Source organism: Gossypium hirsutum, chromosome A12, assembly GCF_007990345.1.
Source record: "Gossypium hirsutum isolate 1008001.06 chromosome A12, Gossypium_hirsutum_v2.1, whole genome shotgun sequence".
Lineage (NCBI taxonomy): Eukaryota > Viridiplantae > Streptophyta > Magnoliopsida > Malvales > Malvaceae > Gossypium > Gossypium hirsutum.
This window is the reverse complement of record NC_053435.1, coordinates 103,217,159-103,232,082: the sequence shown is the minus strand read 5'-3', so window position 1 is coordinate 103,232,082 and position 14,924 is coordinate 103,217,159. Positions and strand designations below refer to the sequence as shown.

The window sequence follows — 14,924 nt, the reverse complement described above, 5'->3', positions numbered from 1 at the left end:
CAATTTAAATCTTTGGTCCCAATGGCACTTGAGACGCACTTGATTAATTTAAGATTAAGTTTAGAGCACCTTTTAATTAAAATGCTTAAGCAAACATATTTTCAAATTCAATTTTAAGAACAAATTATCGAAACATCTGAAACAAATCACTTCTAAGATCAAGTTTAAATCACCTTCGAATTGAAACTCAACAAAGAAAAAAATAAAGAAGTATTTTTAATTAAAGTCCAAATATTATAAATAAAAATTAAAACCAGCTTTCTAAGTTAATTTACTACTTGAAATTTGTGTGCAGATAAAATTTAATGAAGTTAGGGATAACTTATATGTAATTGACGTGGCTAAATTATATTGGTTCATGTGACGCAGCAGCAGCTGAAGATTTCTTACTTGGTGGCAAAGCGACGTTCGCTAAGAACAACTTTCAACCGCCTTTTCCTTTTCCATTTCCTTAATTACCCTTCACGTTTTAGAAAATGAAAGGCATGGTTCCATCTCCTACTATAATTATTAAAATAAAAAAGTATGATTTCTCTTATTTTTCTTTTCTTTTACCATACGAGAATCTACACTATTAATTAAACACTCAATTAAATTATTATCACGAATTAATTAGACATCAATTTAAATAAAAAATTATTAAAATATTTATATTTGAATTAAGTTATATTATTTAAAAAAATATTAATATTTTTATTTAATAATAATAAATATACATAAAATAAATCTTAAATTTATCATATAATCAAAGGTTTATTTTTATTTTTATAATGCATATCTTATTATCTCCATAAATTATATATATTAATAACGCTATTGATAAAATTAATGTCACAAGTTAACTCGACATCAACGATAATAACATTATAATAAACAATTGTAATCATTTAGTTTCTTAATCTAATATATTTAATTTAATATATTTTTAAAATTAGTATTGTAAATATTTTATTTATTATTATTAATTAGTTTTAGAAATTTCGTGTACATTATTTTTATATACATTTCTTATATTCTAAATATATAATTTCATGCACGCGTAATAAAAATTTTAATCTTTATAATATTAATTAATTTAAATTTAAATAAAAAGAACCAAATTTAGGTTATCCAAATTTTACTAGCGGGGAGAAAAGTCAGTATATTATGTAGAGAAATCAAGGGCTTTTTGGTAACTTAAGACTATCTTGAAATTTCAGGACATTATCCAAAGCAGGGCCCTATGAATATCGCGAGCTCCTGTTCGTAAGCACAATCCAATAACATTCATTCAATTTCTTTGCGAATTTTATTGCAAATTCTGTTTCTTTTTCCTCCTTCGACGAACGATGGACACGTTCTCTTCGTTCTTTGATTCTCAATCGAGAAGCCAGTGGAATTACAACACTCTCAAGAATTTCCGTCAGATCTCTCCGATTGTTCAAACGCATCTCAAAAAGGTAATCTTCCCTGCAAATTAGGGTTTGTGAAGGTAAAATTAGGAATTTATGTAACGCTTTTGCGAATTGTTAATTTTTTTCGTAATGTTTGCTCAATGATTTTATTGGTTGATCCCGTGTATTGGATCTTTCTTGCGTTCTGAGAAGGTTAAAGTTCTTATCTCTATGTGGTTACAATGCTTATTAAGATTTTATGTTCTACCTTAGGAGACAATTATCTATATATTAATCACTTGTTTCAATTTTTTTTCTTTAATTTGCAGGTTTATATGACCCTATTTTGTGCGCTTGTTGCCTCTGCGTTTGGGGCTTATCTTCATATAATTTGGAACATTGGGGGTTACCTCACGACATTTGCATGCTTTGGAGCCATAATTTGGCTCCATTCTACCCCTCCTTGTCAAGAGGTAATGATCTTTCATGATGTTTGAAATAATAACAATATTCTTCTTTTTTTTTTCATGTTTAGAACTCGTTTTTTGTTTTGATATTGTATATTATGCAGCAAAAGAGGGTTTCTCTTCTAATGGCATCAGCAGTTTTTGAAGGAGCTTCAATTGGTCCTCTAATTGACTTGGCCATTCAAATTGACCCAAGGTATTTATTATTATAATTATTAACTGGGTAACCTGTATTTGAAAATGCATAGATTTCGAATCAAGTTAAAGAATTTTATTTATTTTTTATTACCATTGAGGCTAATATTATACTTTCCTGAATGGATTTTGATCATTTATATTCAAATGGCTTGAATAATTTAAAGTTAATGGGCTTTTCTCTAGTGTGGGCGATTATGCTTTATGTATATTTTACTTTTACCCTTATCTAGAGCTATAAATCTCTTTTATCTTCTAGCTATCCACTTGATATGTAAAAAATGAAAACGCGTTATTTGTACTTACGGTGTTCTTCTCTGTCGTGACAGTGTTCTGGTAGCTGCATTCGTGGGAACAGCATTGGCCTTTGCATGCTTTTCAGGAGCTGCCATGTTAGCAAGGCGCAGAGAGTACCTCTATCTTGGTGGCTTGCTTTCATCTGGTGTGTCCATGCTTCTCTGGTTGCATTTTGCTTCTTCTATCTTTGGTGGTTCTACGGCCCTCTTTAAGATGGAGGTGAGTGCATGTTAGAACTTTCTCTGTTAAAAAAAAATGTTGGCTGTGATTGACATCCCTCTTTTTCTTTGATTGTTCTCACAGATCTACTTAGGGCTCTTGGTGTTTGTTGGCTATATGGTAGTGGACACACAAGACATAATTGAGAAGGCACACTTGGGTGACCTGGATTATATAAAGCATGCTTTGACACTTTTTACTGATTTCGTTGCCGTATTTGTTCGCATTCTGATAATCATGGTGAGCGAAGCTCTCATGATAAAGCTTTCTTTTTAATTGCTATAGCTATTACTTGGTTAATATTATACTATGTACTAACATCAAACATACTTTTTGTCCCAGTTGAAAAATTCAGCTGAGAAGGGTGAGAGAAAGAAGAAGAAGAGGAGTGACTAAATCATAAAGCACCGTATGGAATAGGCTTCTCATCTAATCCGCCGTGTTGAACTCCATTGTTAATACAAGTTTAATTTCTTGATTCCATTGTTAATACATGTGTTGATATACGGGAAGGTTAGGTCTTTACTGTTTCTGTTTCTTCCGGTGGTTTTTCTGATATGGAACCTTTAAACTAATGACATGTTAATATTTGCCTTTCTCAAAGGTTGCAATTTATTAATCTCCCTCTCATCATCATATGCTAGAAAATAAACTGCGATATGCTATCTAATCTAATATATATACTATGGCTATAGCAATTTGAGGTTATATTTATGTGGCACATCTAAAATTTTGTCATTTGATACATTAAACGTGTCTTTATTAATTAAAGTTTAAAATGAATATTATTTCAATTTATTTTTTTATAAAGTATATCAGTATTAAATACCCATTTAACAATGTGATTTAGTTATAGATTATGAAAAATTTTAAAAATATGCATGTTTAATCCAATTTTAATTTGTTCTTAATGTTAAGTCATTTTTAATATTTATTATAAGAAAATGTAAATATGTGTTTTAAGTCTCTAAAATTTAAATTTTACTCATTTTTTTATTTATTGAAAATTGAATTTCATATAATATATATAATATTTCTTTTTTTTAATAGATAAATGAGAAATATATTAAAAATATTATTGAAATCATATATATTAATTTATTAAAATTTAGTTACCAATTGTGTGTTCCTTTTTCTTTTTGAACAAGAGTATTTTTTTTCTATACATCTTTTTATTATGTAATTTTTGTTTAATAATTTAATTTACATAATAATTTTTAAAATTATATTCTAAAAAAAGTAGAATTAAAGGAGTAATATCAAATCATTCTAGTTTTTTTTTAATATTAAAATTTTAAATTATCATAATTATAAAAAAGTTAAATATTTATATTAATTTAAATTTTTTAAGGCTTCCAAAATTGTATTTGTTATAACGGAGGACTTGTGAAACAATTTATACATACTACCAATATTTTTACCACCATGTATAATATATTTAATTGAGTTAGTGTTATGAGCTAAGCAACATTAATTTAGTTAGAAAATGACTAAAAAAATATTTCTTTTAGAAAACCATAAATATTTTTATTTTTTATATTTTATATAAAATTTATAAAAATAATAATTTTAAATACACGGTGAGATTTTAACCTAAAATATCATTATATCTAAAATTTTATCAATCTAACCAAAATCTTTCCATCCACGTCAACATTGTTTGATAAGGTACTTATAATTTACTTATAAGCAAAGTTGTTATAATCATATTGGATTGGTCGATATATTAATTTACAAAATGAAGTTGAACTGGTTGACATGTAGATTAGTATAGATTAATTAATCTGATTAATCGAATGAGCCAATTTTTTAAAATTTTTAAATTTTAATAATTTAATTAATTAAATATGATGAAGAACCATCTGTCATTGATTATATGTGCCTCGAATATAATTAAAGCGGATGTAATTTTTAACTTCAAACTCTACAAACTTTTGAAATGGCAACAATTAAAGCCCAACCCACCACTTCCTTTGTTTGTGAGATCATCATAAAAATTGTGCAAATAGCGATGATACCGCAAGCTTGCGGTCTGAGTGAAGTGATTGCGAAAGCCCAAATTTAGCCCATTCTTAACCCCCCCAAAAAATGGAAAAAGAGAGTGGAGTTGAAAATTGAAATGAGAGTGACCTGAAAGAAACTCCAGTACTACACCCTGTTCGTTATTTGGTCCGCAGCACCCCGATCCGGATCGTAACAGACCATTTTCCGCTATCGGATTCAATCTCTCTTTCCTCCTAATCCTGCGCCGCCGTCTGTCTTCGGCCGACCGTTTTTAAGTTTTCGCCCTCCAGGTTAGTTTCCTCCGCCCTTTTCTACTTCTGTTGCCCCAGTAAAAGTTTGGAGTGGGTTATTTAGAGTCAATTTTTGGGATTCAGTTTGAGAGTTGTTTGTTAAATTATACGTTAATTTGTACTGCTGGAATTTGATGATTAAAATTTGTTTTAAAATTTTCATGATTGAGTTTAGGAAATAGTGGATGCTAAAGGTGGAATAGAGAATGGACAAATTAAGGGAATTTGGGAGAAAAGCTTTGTTCTATGTTAGGGTTCTCTCCGGATATGAAGAACGTAGAATTCGAAACTACAGATTGCAGCTCGAGCAACGCCTGCAGCAGGTCTTTGTCTCTTTCTTAACTTATCATCCTTTTAACTCTTAGGGTCTGGGAAAAAAAAAACTTCCCTTTAATTTCTATAGATTTGTGGAAACACACGTTCTTTGCAGCTGTTCTTTACCTCATGTAACATATAAAGTTTTTTAGTATGTTATTAAATGAGTTTTCTTCAGAAGTTTAGGGTTGTGTGTCAATGCTGAATAAGCTTTTGTTTGTGCAATCAGGTGACTGCATTGAGTTTGTAATTGAAAAGGGTATGTTTTAATATGCTTAAAAACTCCAAAATCTGAATGTTAGCTATCCTTCTGTCTCTTCAATCGTGCAGGCACAAGCAAGGAAAGCAGCCTTAAGAAAGATTCCTGAGCAGACTGTGTTACAAGAGGTTCGCCGAATGGTTGAGGATATGCAAGCGTTGAATAAAAGGCTTGAAGAAACTGTAAGTTTCACTTGTACTTGAACTAATAAATAACGTGTCAATGCAAAATTTTAGCTTTTGCATTTTTAAAATTCAATATTGCCATTTATAATCTCCATCGATCAGCGAGGTAGTGATTTGTCATTGCTCAAGCTGTGAAGGAAAACATCCATTTATAAGACTCGTGCTGTTTTTGAAAGGTTTATCCATGGCGGTTGATTTTGATTCAAATTTTGAAATGCATGAAAGAATCAAGTTAGTAGGTTACCATATGTAGTTATTGACAAATTCCTTGCTCATTGTGCATCATGAGGTTCAGCCTTTCAGAGTTGGGTTGATCGTAACTATTGAAAACATCCCATAACAAACTTAATTGTCACTTTGTCTAAATACACTAACTGCGTTTGGAATCATCTTTCATTTTGAATGCACTTATCATGATCAGAGTCCTTCTACCATTAGTTTCTGAATTCTAAGGCATCTTTCCCCTTCCTGTTTCAGAATGATTTTCGTTGTTCATAGCAAAAATTGTTGTTTACTTCAGGAAGCTGCCGTTGAAGAGTACTTCAAACCAATAGACAAGGAAGTGGAGACAATAATGAAAATCCAGCTTGATGGAGAAGAGAAGACAATGAAAGAGATGATGACAACAATGCAGAGACAAGCCTTGCTTGAGAAAATGGAAGCTGAGAAAATCGCAAACACGCATCAACCAGACGCAAACCAAGGTAACCAGGATGCTACTACATCTAGCCGCGGTCAAGATGCTCAAATGAGATAATCATCAAAATTGACCCTTATGAACACTTATATTTTATGTTGGTATTGAGAGAGAGGAGTTTTGAATAAACGAAGGCTGTTAGTGCGAAATTTCGAAACCTGTCTAAAGGCTGAGTTTTGTAATAGTCATACAACAGAGAGTTGTTATTATTTGCTTAATTGTACCAATGATTTAATTGCATGGATACTAGATAGTTTCCATTGTCCGAATTATATCTACATATTGTGTTTGGGAATTAGTATGATTATGAGATGTTGTAGTGAGATTTGGAAACAATTACACCACACACTGATCTTAAATTACTTCCAGTTGATCTGGTGCAGACTTGTAATCCAAGTTAGTTGATAAGTACAGGGGATAATTATATTGCTTTTTTTATACAAAATTCTAACTCAATATTTTACTTATAATACTCACCATGCTTCAATAACATTATTGTTTCACAAAAGATACTTTAGTAGTTAACAAAAAAGAAGATAAAATTGGTTTTTTTTCAAGAATAATATGAAAGAAAAATTTATTTACTTAAATACATTTTTTTACTTACATGAATAATATGGATTTATATGAGGGAGTTGTAAAATATTTTATTCAATTAAATTGTTTTTAAAAATGACGAAAAGATAAAGTGGGATCCTTCACTTTTTTTATTTTCCTATTTATCTCAACTTTGGTAAATAAAATTTTGAGGTTGCGATGAAGTAGTGAAAAAAATTGGCGGTCCCACTTTATCTTTTCATCATTTTTAAAATTAATTTAATTGAATAAAATGTTTCATAATTTCTCAATTCGAAATTACAGCTCGAGATTTAGGTTTTCAAAATGATTTCATTTCAAATCGGCAGTTGTCACCCTTGATATAAATTCATGTTATAAAGGTAAATAATATTTTTTTTCATATTATTCCTAAAAAAAAGCCGGATAAAATCCGGTAAAACAAAAAGATTTTTTAGAACTGAAAAATATTTAAAACGAAAGATTGGATAGCAAAATGTTAACAATAAAAGAATTTATCATAAGGATATTTATATTTTTTAATAAAATTTTAGCTTTTAAAAAATTAAATAATTTAAACTACGATTTAACAAAAAAAATTCAAAATGAATAAATAGTTAAAAGTTGAAGAATTTAAGATCATTTTATATGAATTCAATATTTTATATTAATTTTGTATATTTAATTGTTTAAAATATATTTTTAATAATTTAATTGATTGAATTGCTGTTGCATTAAAAGATTGGAGATTTTGTTATAGTAAAGCAAATTCGGTGATTATAAGTTATTTTGCGGGTAGGGACCAATAGAGATATTGTTATATAAATAGATTTATTGGTATGTATTATAGATTTGTTGTTCATATAAAATGTTGTTATATAAATAGATATGGTGAACAATCATAAAAAAAATTATTAAAAATCATAAAAAATATAAAATAAATTATAAAGTTGTTTTTTTTTTGGCATTTATAAATTTTACAGTTTTTTAGAGTTTAATAAGAATTTTTATAAAGTTAGATTTTCAATAGAATTTTAAGTATTTAATTAGAAAATTATATTTTCATTATGAATTGGTGTAAATAGTTGATAATTTTGATAGTAGTTATAGAATATGGTTATTTAGTGAGATTTATTGTCATTTAAGAACATATTTTGTTATGTATTATATATAGAGATTTTGAATTGGTGACGTGGTACATTGATCCCGTTAACAACTGGGTCAATATGCCATGTCATTAGTTCAAAATCTCTTTATATAATGCGTAACAAAATATTTCTTTAAATATAATATTTTATAACAATTGCTAAAACCATCCATTATTTACTTAAATTCTTGATCAAAACACAAATTTTTAAACAAATTTGTTAATTAATGCATTGTCTATGTGTTCTTTCTATTTTTAATGCATAGTCTATATGTTCTTTCTACTTTGATTATGCAATCTCTTATTTTATCATCTTAAACTTAACTATTGAAAGATTGCACATTAAAAGGGATTGTACGACTTCTGGTTGGATGAAGGCTATCTTATTGCCAAATGGAACAAGATTAGAGTGTTGTCCATTCCCACTTTTGACTGCATAATGTATGTATGAACAAGATTAGAGTGTTGTTGGTGAATATCTGCAATTTTTCCCTTGTCCTGAACATGTAACTTGGGCATAAAACCAATGTCCTGGGTTTAGATAGACCGTTATTGATGAAAAAGAAGGCCATTCTTTAAATGGGAATATTAGCATAGCCCATAGATTTTTACTTGCATCATCAGCCTGTTGATATTAAAGTGCAACTACAAAGGGAATCTAGTTTTTATTTTCAATATCCAATTAAGCCAAAGGTGAAAGTATATTTTAAAACGAATTTCAAAAAATTTCTTAAGTAGAAATAAAACTAAAACTATGGTTGGGTAGACGGTGGGCAAATGAAATGACATTCAAATTCAACCATACTCATATATGACATCATAATTTAATTGTAGAACCCCATAACCATATTAATTATATGGTTTTAAACTAGTAAGAGATCCTTTTATGATGTGCCAAAAAGTCAATTTCCTACGTAATTCAAAGTTTCTTCATTTTTTGTCCATTTACCCATCACTGTTTTAGGTCATTAATAAAATCACAATCAAATCCTAGTGGAATATTTAAAAAAAACCATAATGAATTATTTAAAAAAAATCAATTAACGAAAAATATTAATAAAAAATATTAATAGTTGTAATTTAGAATTTAATTTCATATTTTACTATGTTTGCCTTCGTATTTAGAGAGGGTGCAACATAACGAAAAAAGCTTCCTCTTGATATAAAATAAAATAAGTTTGTAATTCAGGTTTAAGAGAGCAATGGTTGGTGGGTAGGTGTGGGAGTGGCATGAACCAGTATGCCGCTGTTATTGCCATTTTGCTGCTCCAATGCTCACCACTCACAGTGCCTCATTATCTCAATCTTTTGGATTTGGGTATTTTTGCTTTTTCCAAACATTTCTTCGCTTTTCCTTTTTATTATAAGCAACAGCTTACATTAATATTTATTTAAGTATTTAATAGTTAATGAAGACTTAGCTAAACACCAAATTTCGAGATTCATCAATTTGATTAGTTAATTTTAATTTAAATTATTTTGGTTATTAATTTATATTAGTTATCAAGTTTCTGAGTTTAAATCTGAATTATCCTAAAATCAAATAAAAAGAAATTAAATTGTCACTTCTTTAAATAAGAAGATCCATATATTTTACAATTTAAACAAAGTGCTGGGTAATACTTAATTTATTTATCACCAAGTAATTTAAAGAAATATTTTAGAAAATTAATCCTATATGTGATACTTAGATTATTACCATTTCACAGCCTAATAATTCTTCGTGTATTTGATTCTAAAAACATTCGTTATACCCTAATCATTATAAGCAGCCAACTGAGAAAATATTCCATAAAAAAAAATACAATCTAATGTCAAATTGCATTTAATTTACGTTACCCATGCATCTTTCCAATATAAGTATTTTAAATTTTATCACAAAGAGGAATTTATGCAATTATACGTTAATTATGGCTACACAAAGATACTTTTTTTAATGTCAATTTATATATGAAAATATTACATCACCTAGAATTCTTATAAAATACTCAAATCATGGTAATTGTTGGGATCGACCTATGTAAGTAACGTATAAGTAAAATAAAGAAGATCAAACACACAAATATTTTACGTGAAAAAACCTAAAAAAGAAAAAAATCATGGACAAAGTAGGCTTCGACTTTTCACTAAATCAGTAAACAAACGAGAGTATAATATGGAGAAAATACACCTAAACGTACTAAACATACATTACCCAAAACTTGAATACAAAACTCTCTCAAAAACTCTCCCCGAAGCTTTTCATTAAATCTCATGTAAGAGATATTCTATCAACTCTCTAAATAGGATTACAAAGACCTCTAAATAGGCTAATAATAAAGTCCTAAAATAACTAAAATATTCCTAGACTAATTAAAGTTTAATTAGGAAAAGATAGCATAGTTTAATTGGAAGAAAAAATCCAGTTAAGTGGAGAACACGTCGCCCTCAAGAAAAGTCATTGCCGATTGGCATGTCTAAATCAAGGCTACAAAGGCTCTTTAAATAGGCCAAATACTAAAGGCTAAAACAACTAAAATAACCTTAACATAATCAGAGTCCAACTGGGAAAATAAATCCAGCTTGGAGTCTAAAATGCAACTACATTAGGTGAGATATTGTCGCGACATCACAACTCTTCTTGTTGTGACGCCGCCCCTACTCCTACCTTAAGAGATTGTTGCCTCGTCGTGACGGTCATCCCTTGCTCATTGCATCGTTGCAATGTTACATAGATCCTCGTCGTGATGTCGCACATCTGTTTTCGATAAGTGCCTATAAAATGTTTGATAAATGCGAGGCACACCCCACAAATCGCCACTTTGACTCATATTTATCACGCCTCTTTTTCTATGCCCTATCACGGGCCTAACTCGAATTTTGCAGAATGTCAACCAAGTCTAAATTGTGCTCGAACTTGGAAACTAAAAGAATCCACCTTCAACCAGATTACATGTGGAGAACAATAAATCATCACCCTCGTTCTCGGCCACATTAGTTACCTCCGTAATTATCCGAAACTACCAGAAATTGAAATTTGTGTCCCTGTCAAACTTCTCGATATCCAAATTCGTTATTGTGTCACTGAACGAGTAGATCTATGAAAGCTGGACTAGGCTCTGATACCAATTTGTTAGGATCGACCCGTATAAACAACAAACAAATAAAATAGAAAAAATCAAACACACAAATATTTACGTGAAAAACTCCTCCGAATAGGATAAAAACCACATGCAAATGAGACTTCACTTAATGAGAAAATAAACGAAGAGTACAAGATGGAGAAAATAACCAAAATGAGCAAAACCCAAAACCCGAATACAAAGCTCTCTCAAAAAGTCTCCCCAAAACTCTTCATCAAATCTCACGTAAGAGATATTCTGTCAACTCTCTAAACATGGTTACAATGACTCTTTAAATAGGCTAATATTAAAGTCATAATAAGACTAAAATATTCCTAGATTAATCAGAGTTTAATTGGGAGAAAAAACTCGGTTAAGTGGGGAACACGTCGCCACGTTGTGACATCACATTCGGCTCGTTAGGACACCATGTATCGCGTCGTCGGGATGATAGGTTCTTCTCGTTGGGACATGGTGTGTCTTGTAATCGGGTCGGCTTTTCCTTATCCCGATATCGACTCTATTTCATCTTAAATGCAAGGCACACTCGACAATATCATTATCAAGAGATTGATACATGAGTGTTACATTGTAATGCCAAACAAAGTTGGTATTTTTTTTTGTCGACTTTAATCTTTATTGTTAAAAGCAAATCACCTAAGGCCTAAACAAAAAAATTCTATATTTTAATTACAATTCAATTAAGAATATGAAAAAGATTACACATAATTAAGAATATTTTCTAAATATTCATTTAAATTTTAATAACCATACACTATCAATATTTAATTAATTAAAGTAAAATCTCTAACAAAGTGCATTTTTAAGCCACATTAACTATTATATACATTACCAATGTTATTCGCCAAAATCAATTAATATAATGTATTCATCAACCTTTTTAATTTACACTATTAATACTTTATATTTCGCATATCTCGCAATGTAATCTTATCAATTATTATTGTTTCTAAATTTCATCTAATTTTTACAATTATTTAAAACTAATACAAAATTTTATAATATTTGAATTAAAAGTGTATGAAATTTAAATATATTAAAGCAGTTTTATTAAAACTTAATATTCTAAAATATAATTATTTTAAAATAAAAATATTTTTTTACATTCAATTAATTTTAATTTTGAAAACTTTAGACCTTCAATATATACATTAAACTATTATAAAATGAATATTTTCGCTAAAAATATGTATACACATTTGTCTAATTTATTTCCCAAATATAAATGAATAATATTTTCCATAAATTTTAAAATTTCTATAGAGTGTAATATTTAATTATTTAGTAAATATGCATAATTTTCACAATTAACTTTATATTACGTAATGTTATTAATGTAAAAAACATTTTTATTTTTATATAAAAATATTCTTAAAATGTTACTAAATTATTACTTATTGTTTGTTTTATTTTTATATGAAAATAATAAATTTGATTTTGATAAAACTATAATAATATTATATGCTAAATATTTTCACATTATAATTAATTTAAAATTTAAATTATATACACTATAAATTTATGGATAATACAAATTAGTTTAAATCTAAAACATAATTTTTACTCTATTACGAATATAAAATAATAAAAAATAGTACAAAAATGGGAGACAATCCTCATGTTTCCATTACCAAAATTCTAGTCCATTTGTACATTTATGATGCCAAAAAAAAAAACAAAAAACTAGGATATCATATTCGATATGTATGGGTAAATTATGGTTTTCATCCCTTTATTATCTTCAAATTTAAGATATAATTTATATATTTTAATTTAATAACTTCTTTTATAATATCATTGGTTAGTCCAAACAATTAACTAAGTCTGGTTAAAACGATGGAATTAATTTTTTTCTTAAAAATCATGTTACTATGATGAATTAAAAATGATAAGTTAATTTAATAAATTAATGACATTATAAAAATAAAGAATCAAATTATGTCACACTAACGTATGAGGATTAAATCCTGAATTTGATCATGGTAGAGGATTAAATTCAGAATTAGACCTATATATAAACAAAAGGAGGAAAATAAGACCGAAAGCCATGTTGTCTATAATGGACTTTGTTTCTCGAATAATTTAGCCAGGAACAACTCATTAAAGATCCCACCAACTGGTCTGCCCTCCACCAATGTCTCATTTTTTGGTCTTATATATTATTATGCAAATATTATTCTTAAATTGCATCTATAAATGCCAATTTGAGGTTAAAAAACAAAACAAAATAATTAAAAAAAAATCTCTAAAAACCAAAGAAGTCGTAATTTTATGATATTTAACAACTTTTGATTTAGAATCTGAATACATACATAAAAACAAATATATATGTATGATGGGGGTAGTAATGGAAAAGGGTTTATCTGATTAACCTTACTTTTGTAGTGCTAATGACAACACGTTGTAAGACTTATTTTTGATGTCGTACCACCATATTAATATTATTATTAGCACTTTAAACAGGGGAGTTGTTGGTGAAAGGGATTATATGGTGATTTCAGTAAAAATAAAATAAAATAAAGAAACCCGATTAATGGCAATTTACCATTGCTTTGGCTTTGTAAACAGGCAAAAAATTCCTTTTATTGGTTACACCGCAGTTTAGGTCTCTCTGCCATTTTAAAGACGCCTTCTGTTTTGTCCTTTTACATCAAAAATTAAATTAATACCTCATGGCTTCTTGTGTGTCACATGGCTCCAATCATGCGCCTTTCTTCATTTTATGATATTGCTATAATTTATGAGCTCTTTTAGTGTCTATCTAACACTTTTTTCTTTTTATAATCGGGAAAGAAATGAGATTATTTGGGATCAGATTTAAGTTTTTATTTCACTAATATAATGGTGTTATCATTGGGTTAAGATGTTGTTGGCATTTATGTAACACTTTATAAATCGGTATTCTATATCAAATGCAATGTAAGTGAATATATATGTTTAACTAATTTTATTCACACCGGTTTACTGTTTATAGGAATTATTTGAAATATGTTGTAATATTTTAAATATATTACATGTATAAATTTTGTGAGAAAATTATTAAAATTTAAATCGTATTATTCACTATTTTATGTTTGAAATTTTTTTTTAACATTGTTATTATATATGATTGTTGCGTGTAATTATATTATTTTGTGATTGTGTTGAAATTTTAGCAATGTTGTTTGAATCGAATCGAACTTGCAAGTTGGATTGGAAATTAGTTGAGAGATCGGTCCAAAAAGGAGTTTTGAACCGGTTAGATTGGAAACTAGTTGAACTGGTTAAAAAACCAATTGAACCAATATTTTTAATTTTTTTTAAAATTAATTATTTTTAATCGAACCGGTGATCTAATTGGTTCGACCACCAACCTAATTTAAAAAACATTAGAATTTAGTGAATTATAATTTAATGCATGATGTTTGAAGTTATTTGTTATTTTATTATTAACGGCAAAAAAAAACAATATTTACAACTTTATGTAAAAAATAGACTCAAAATATTATTTAGAAAAAACTATTTTGGAACTTAAAATGGTATATTTATTTTATGTAATTAATACGATTAATATATATATGCTGTAAAAAAATTCAAATAATAATTAAATAATATTAAAAATTGTATTCATACAAAGTTAAAAAATTGCACATATTGTAAATCCATAGTTTTCAATATTCATTCTCCATTGTCCAATTATTTTTTAGTTTTTAATTTAAAAATAATATTTCATCATATTTATTTAAAAAAGTGTGAAAGTAAAAAAGTAAGGTTATATATGTTTGACCTTCAAAGAAGATTATGTGTTTGAGACTTTCTC

The 14,924-nt window shown here is 28.1% G+C and overlaps 2 protein-coding genes across 2 annotated transcripts; both read left to right on the top strand.

Annotated features, from left to right (window-relative positions):
- Nucleotides 1-1,174: 1,174 nt before the first annotated feature.
- LOC107939889 (bax inhibitor 1) lies at nucleotides 1,175-3,170 on the top strand. The gene is made up of 6 exons (XM_016873273.2): nucleotides 1,175-1,439; nucleotides 1,703-1,846; nucleotides 1,945-2,036; nucleotides 2,365-2,551; nucleotides 2,636-2,791; nucleotides 2,894-3,170. The coding sequence occupies exons 1-6, from the start codon at nucleotides 1,329-1,331 to the stop codon at nucleotides 2,945-2,947; spliced, it is 744 nt and encodes a 247-aa protein (XP_016728762.2). The 5' UTR covers nucleotides 1,175-1,328; the 3' UTR covers nucleotides 2,948-3,170.
- A 1,367-nt stretch (nucleotides 3,171-4,537) lies between these two features.
- Nucleotides 4,538-6,570, top strand: LOC107939891 (uncharacterized). The gene is made up of 4 exons (XM_016873274.2): nucleotides 4,538-4,845; nucleotides 5,021-5,168; nucleotides 5,491-5,601; nucleotides 6,125-6,570. The coding sequence occupies exons 2-4, from the start codon at nucleotides 5,052-5,054 to the stop codon at nucleotides 6,359-6,361; spliced, it is 465 nt and encodes a 154-aa protein (XP_016728763.1). The 5' UTR covers nucleotides 4,538-4,845; nucleotides 5,021-5,051; the 3' UTR covers nucleotides 6,362-6,570.
- The last annotated feature ends 8,354 nt before the right edge of the window (nucleotides 6,571-14,924 follow it).

Coding starts and splice junctions, on each gene's coding strand:
- LOC107939891 (XM_016873274.2), top strand. CDS start 5,052: ATGGACAAATTAAGGGAATTTGGGAGAAAAGCTTTGTTCTATGTTAGG. Junction 5,169..5,490: donor TCGAGCAACGCCTGCAGCAG/GTCTTTGTCTCT, acceptor TCAATCGTGCAG/GCACAAGCAAGGAAAGCAGC. Junction 5,602..6,124: donor ATAAAAGGCTTGAAGAAACT/GTAAGTTTCACT, acceptor TGTTTACTTCAG/GAAGCTGCCGTTGAAGAGTA.
- LOC107939889 (XM_016873273.2), top strand. CDS start 1,329: ATGGACACGTTCTCTTCGTTCTTTGATTCTCAATCGAGAAGCCAGTGG. Junction 1,847..1,944: donor CTACCCCTCCTTGTCAAGAG/GTAATGATCTTT, acceptor TATATTATGCAG/CAAAAGAGGGTTTCTCTTCT. Junction 2,552..2,635: donor CGGCCCTCTTTAAGATGGAG/GTGAGTGCATGT, acceptor TTGTTCTCACAG/ATCTACTTAGGGCTCTTGGT.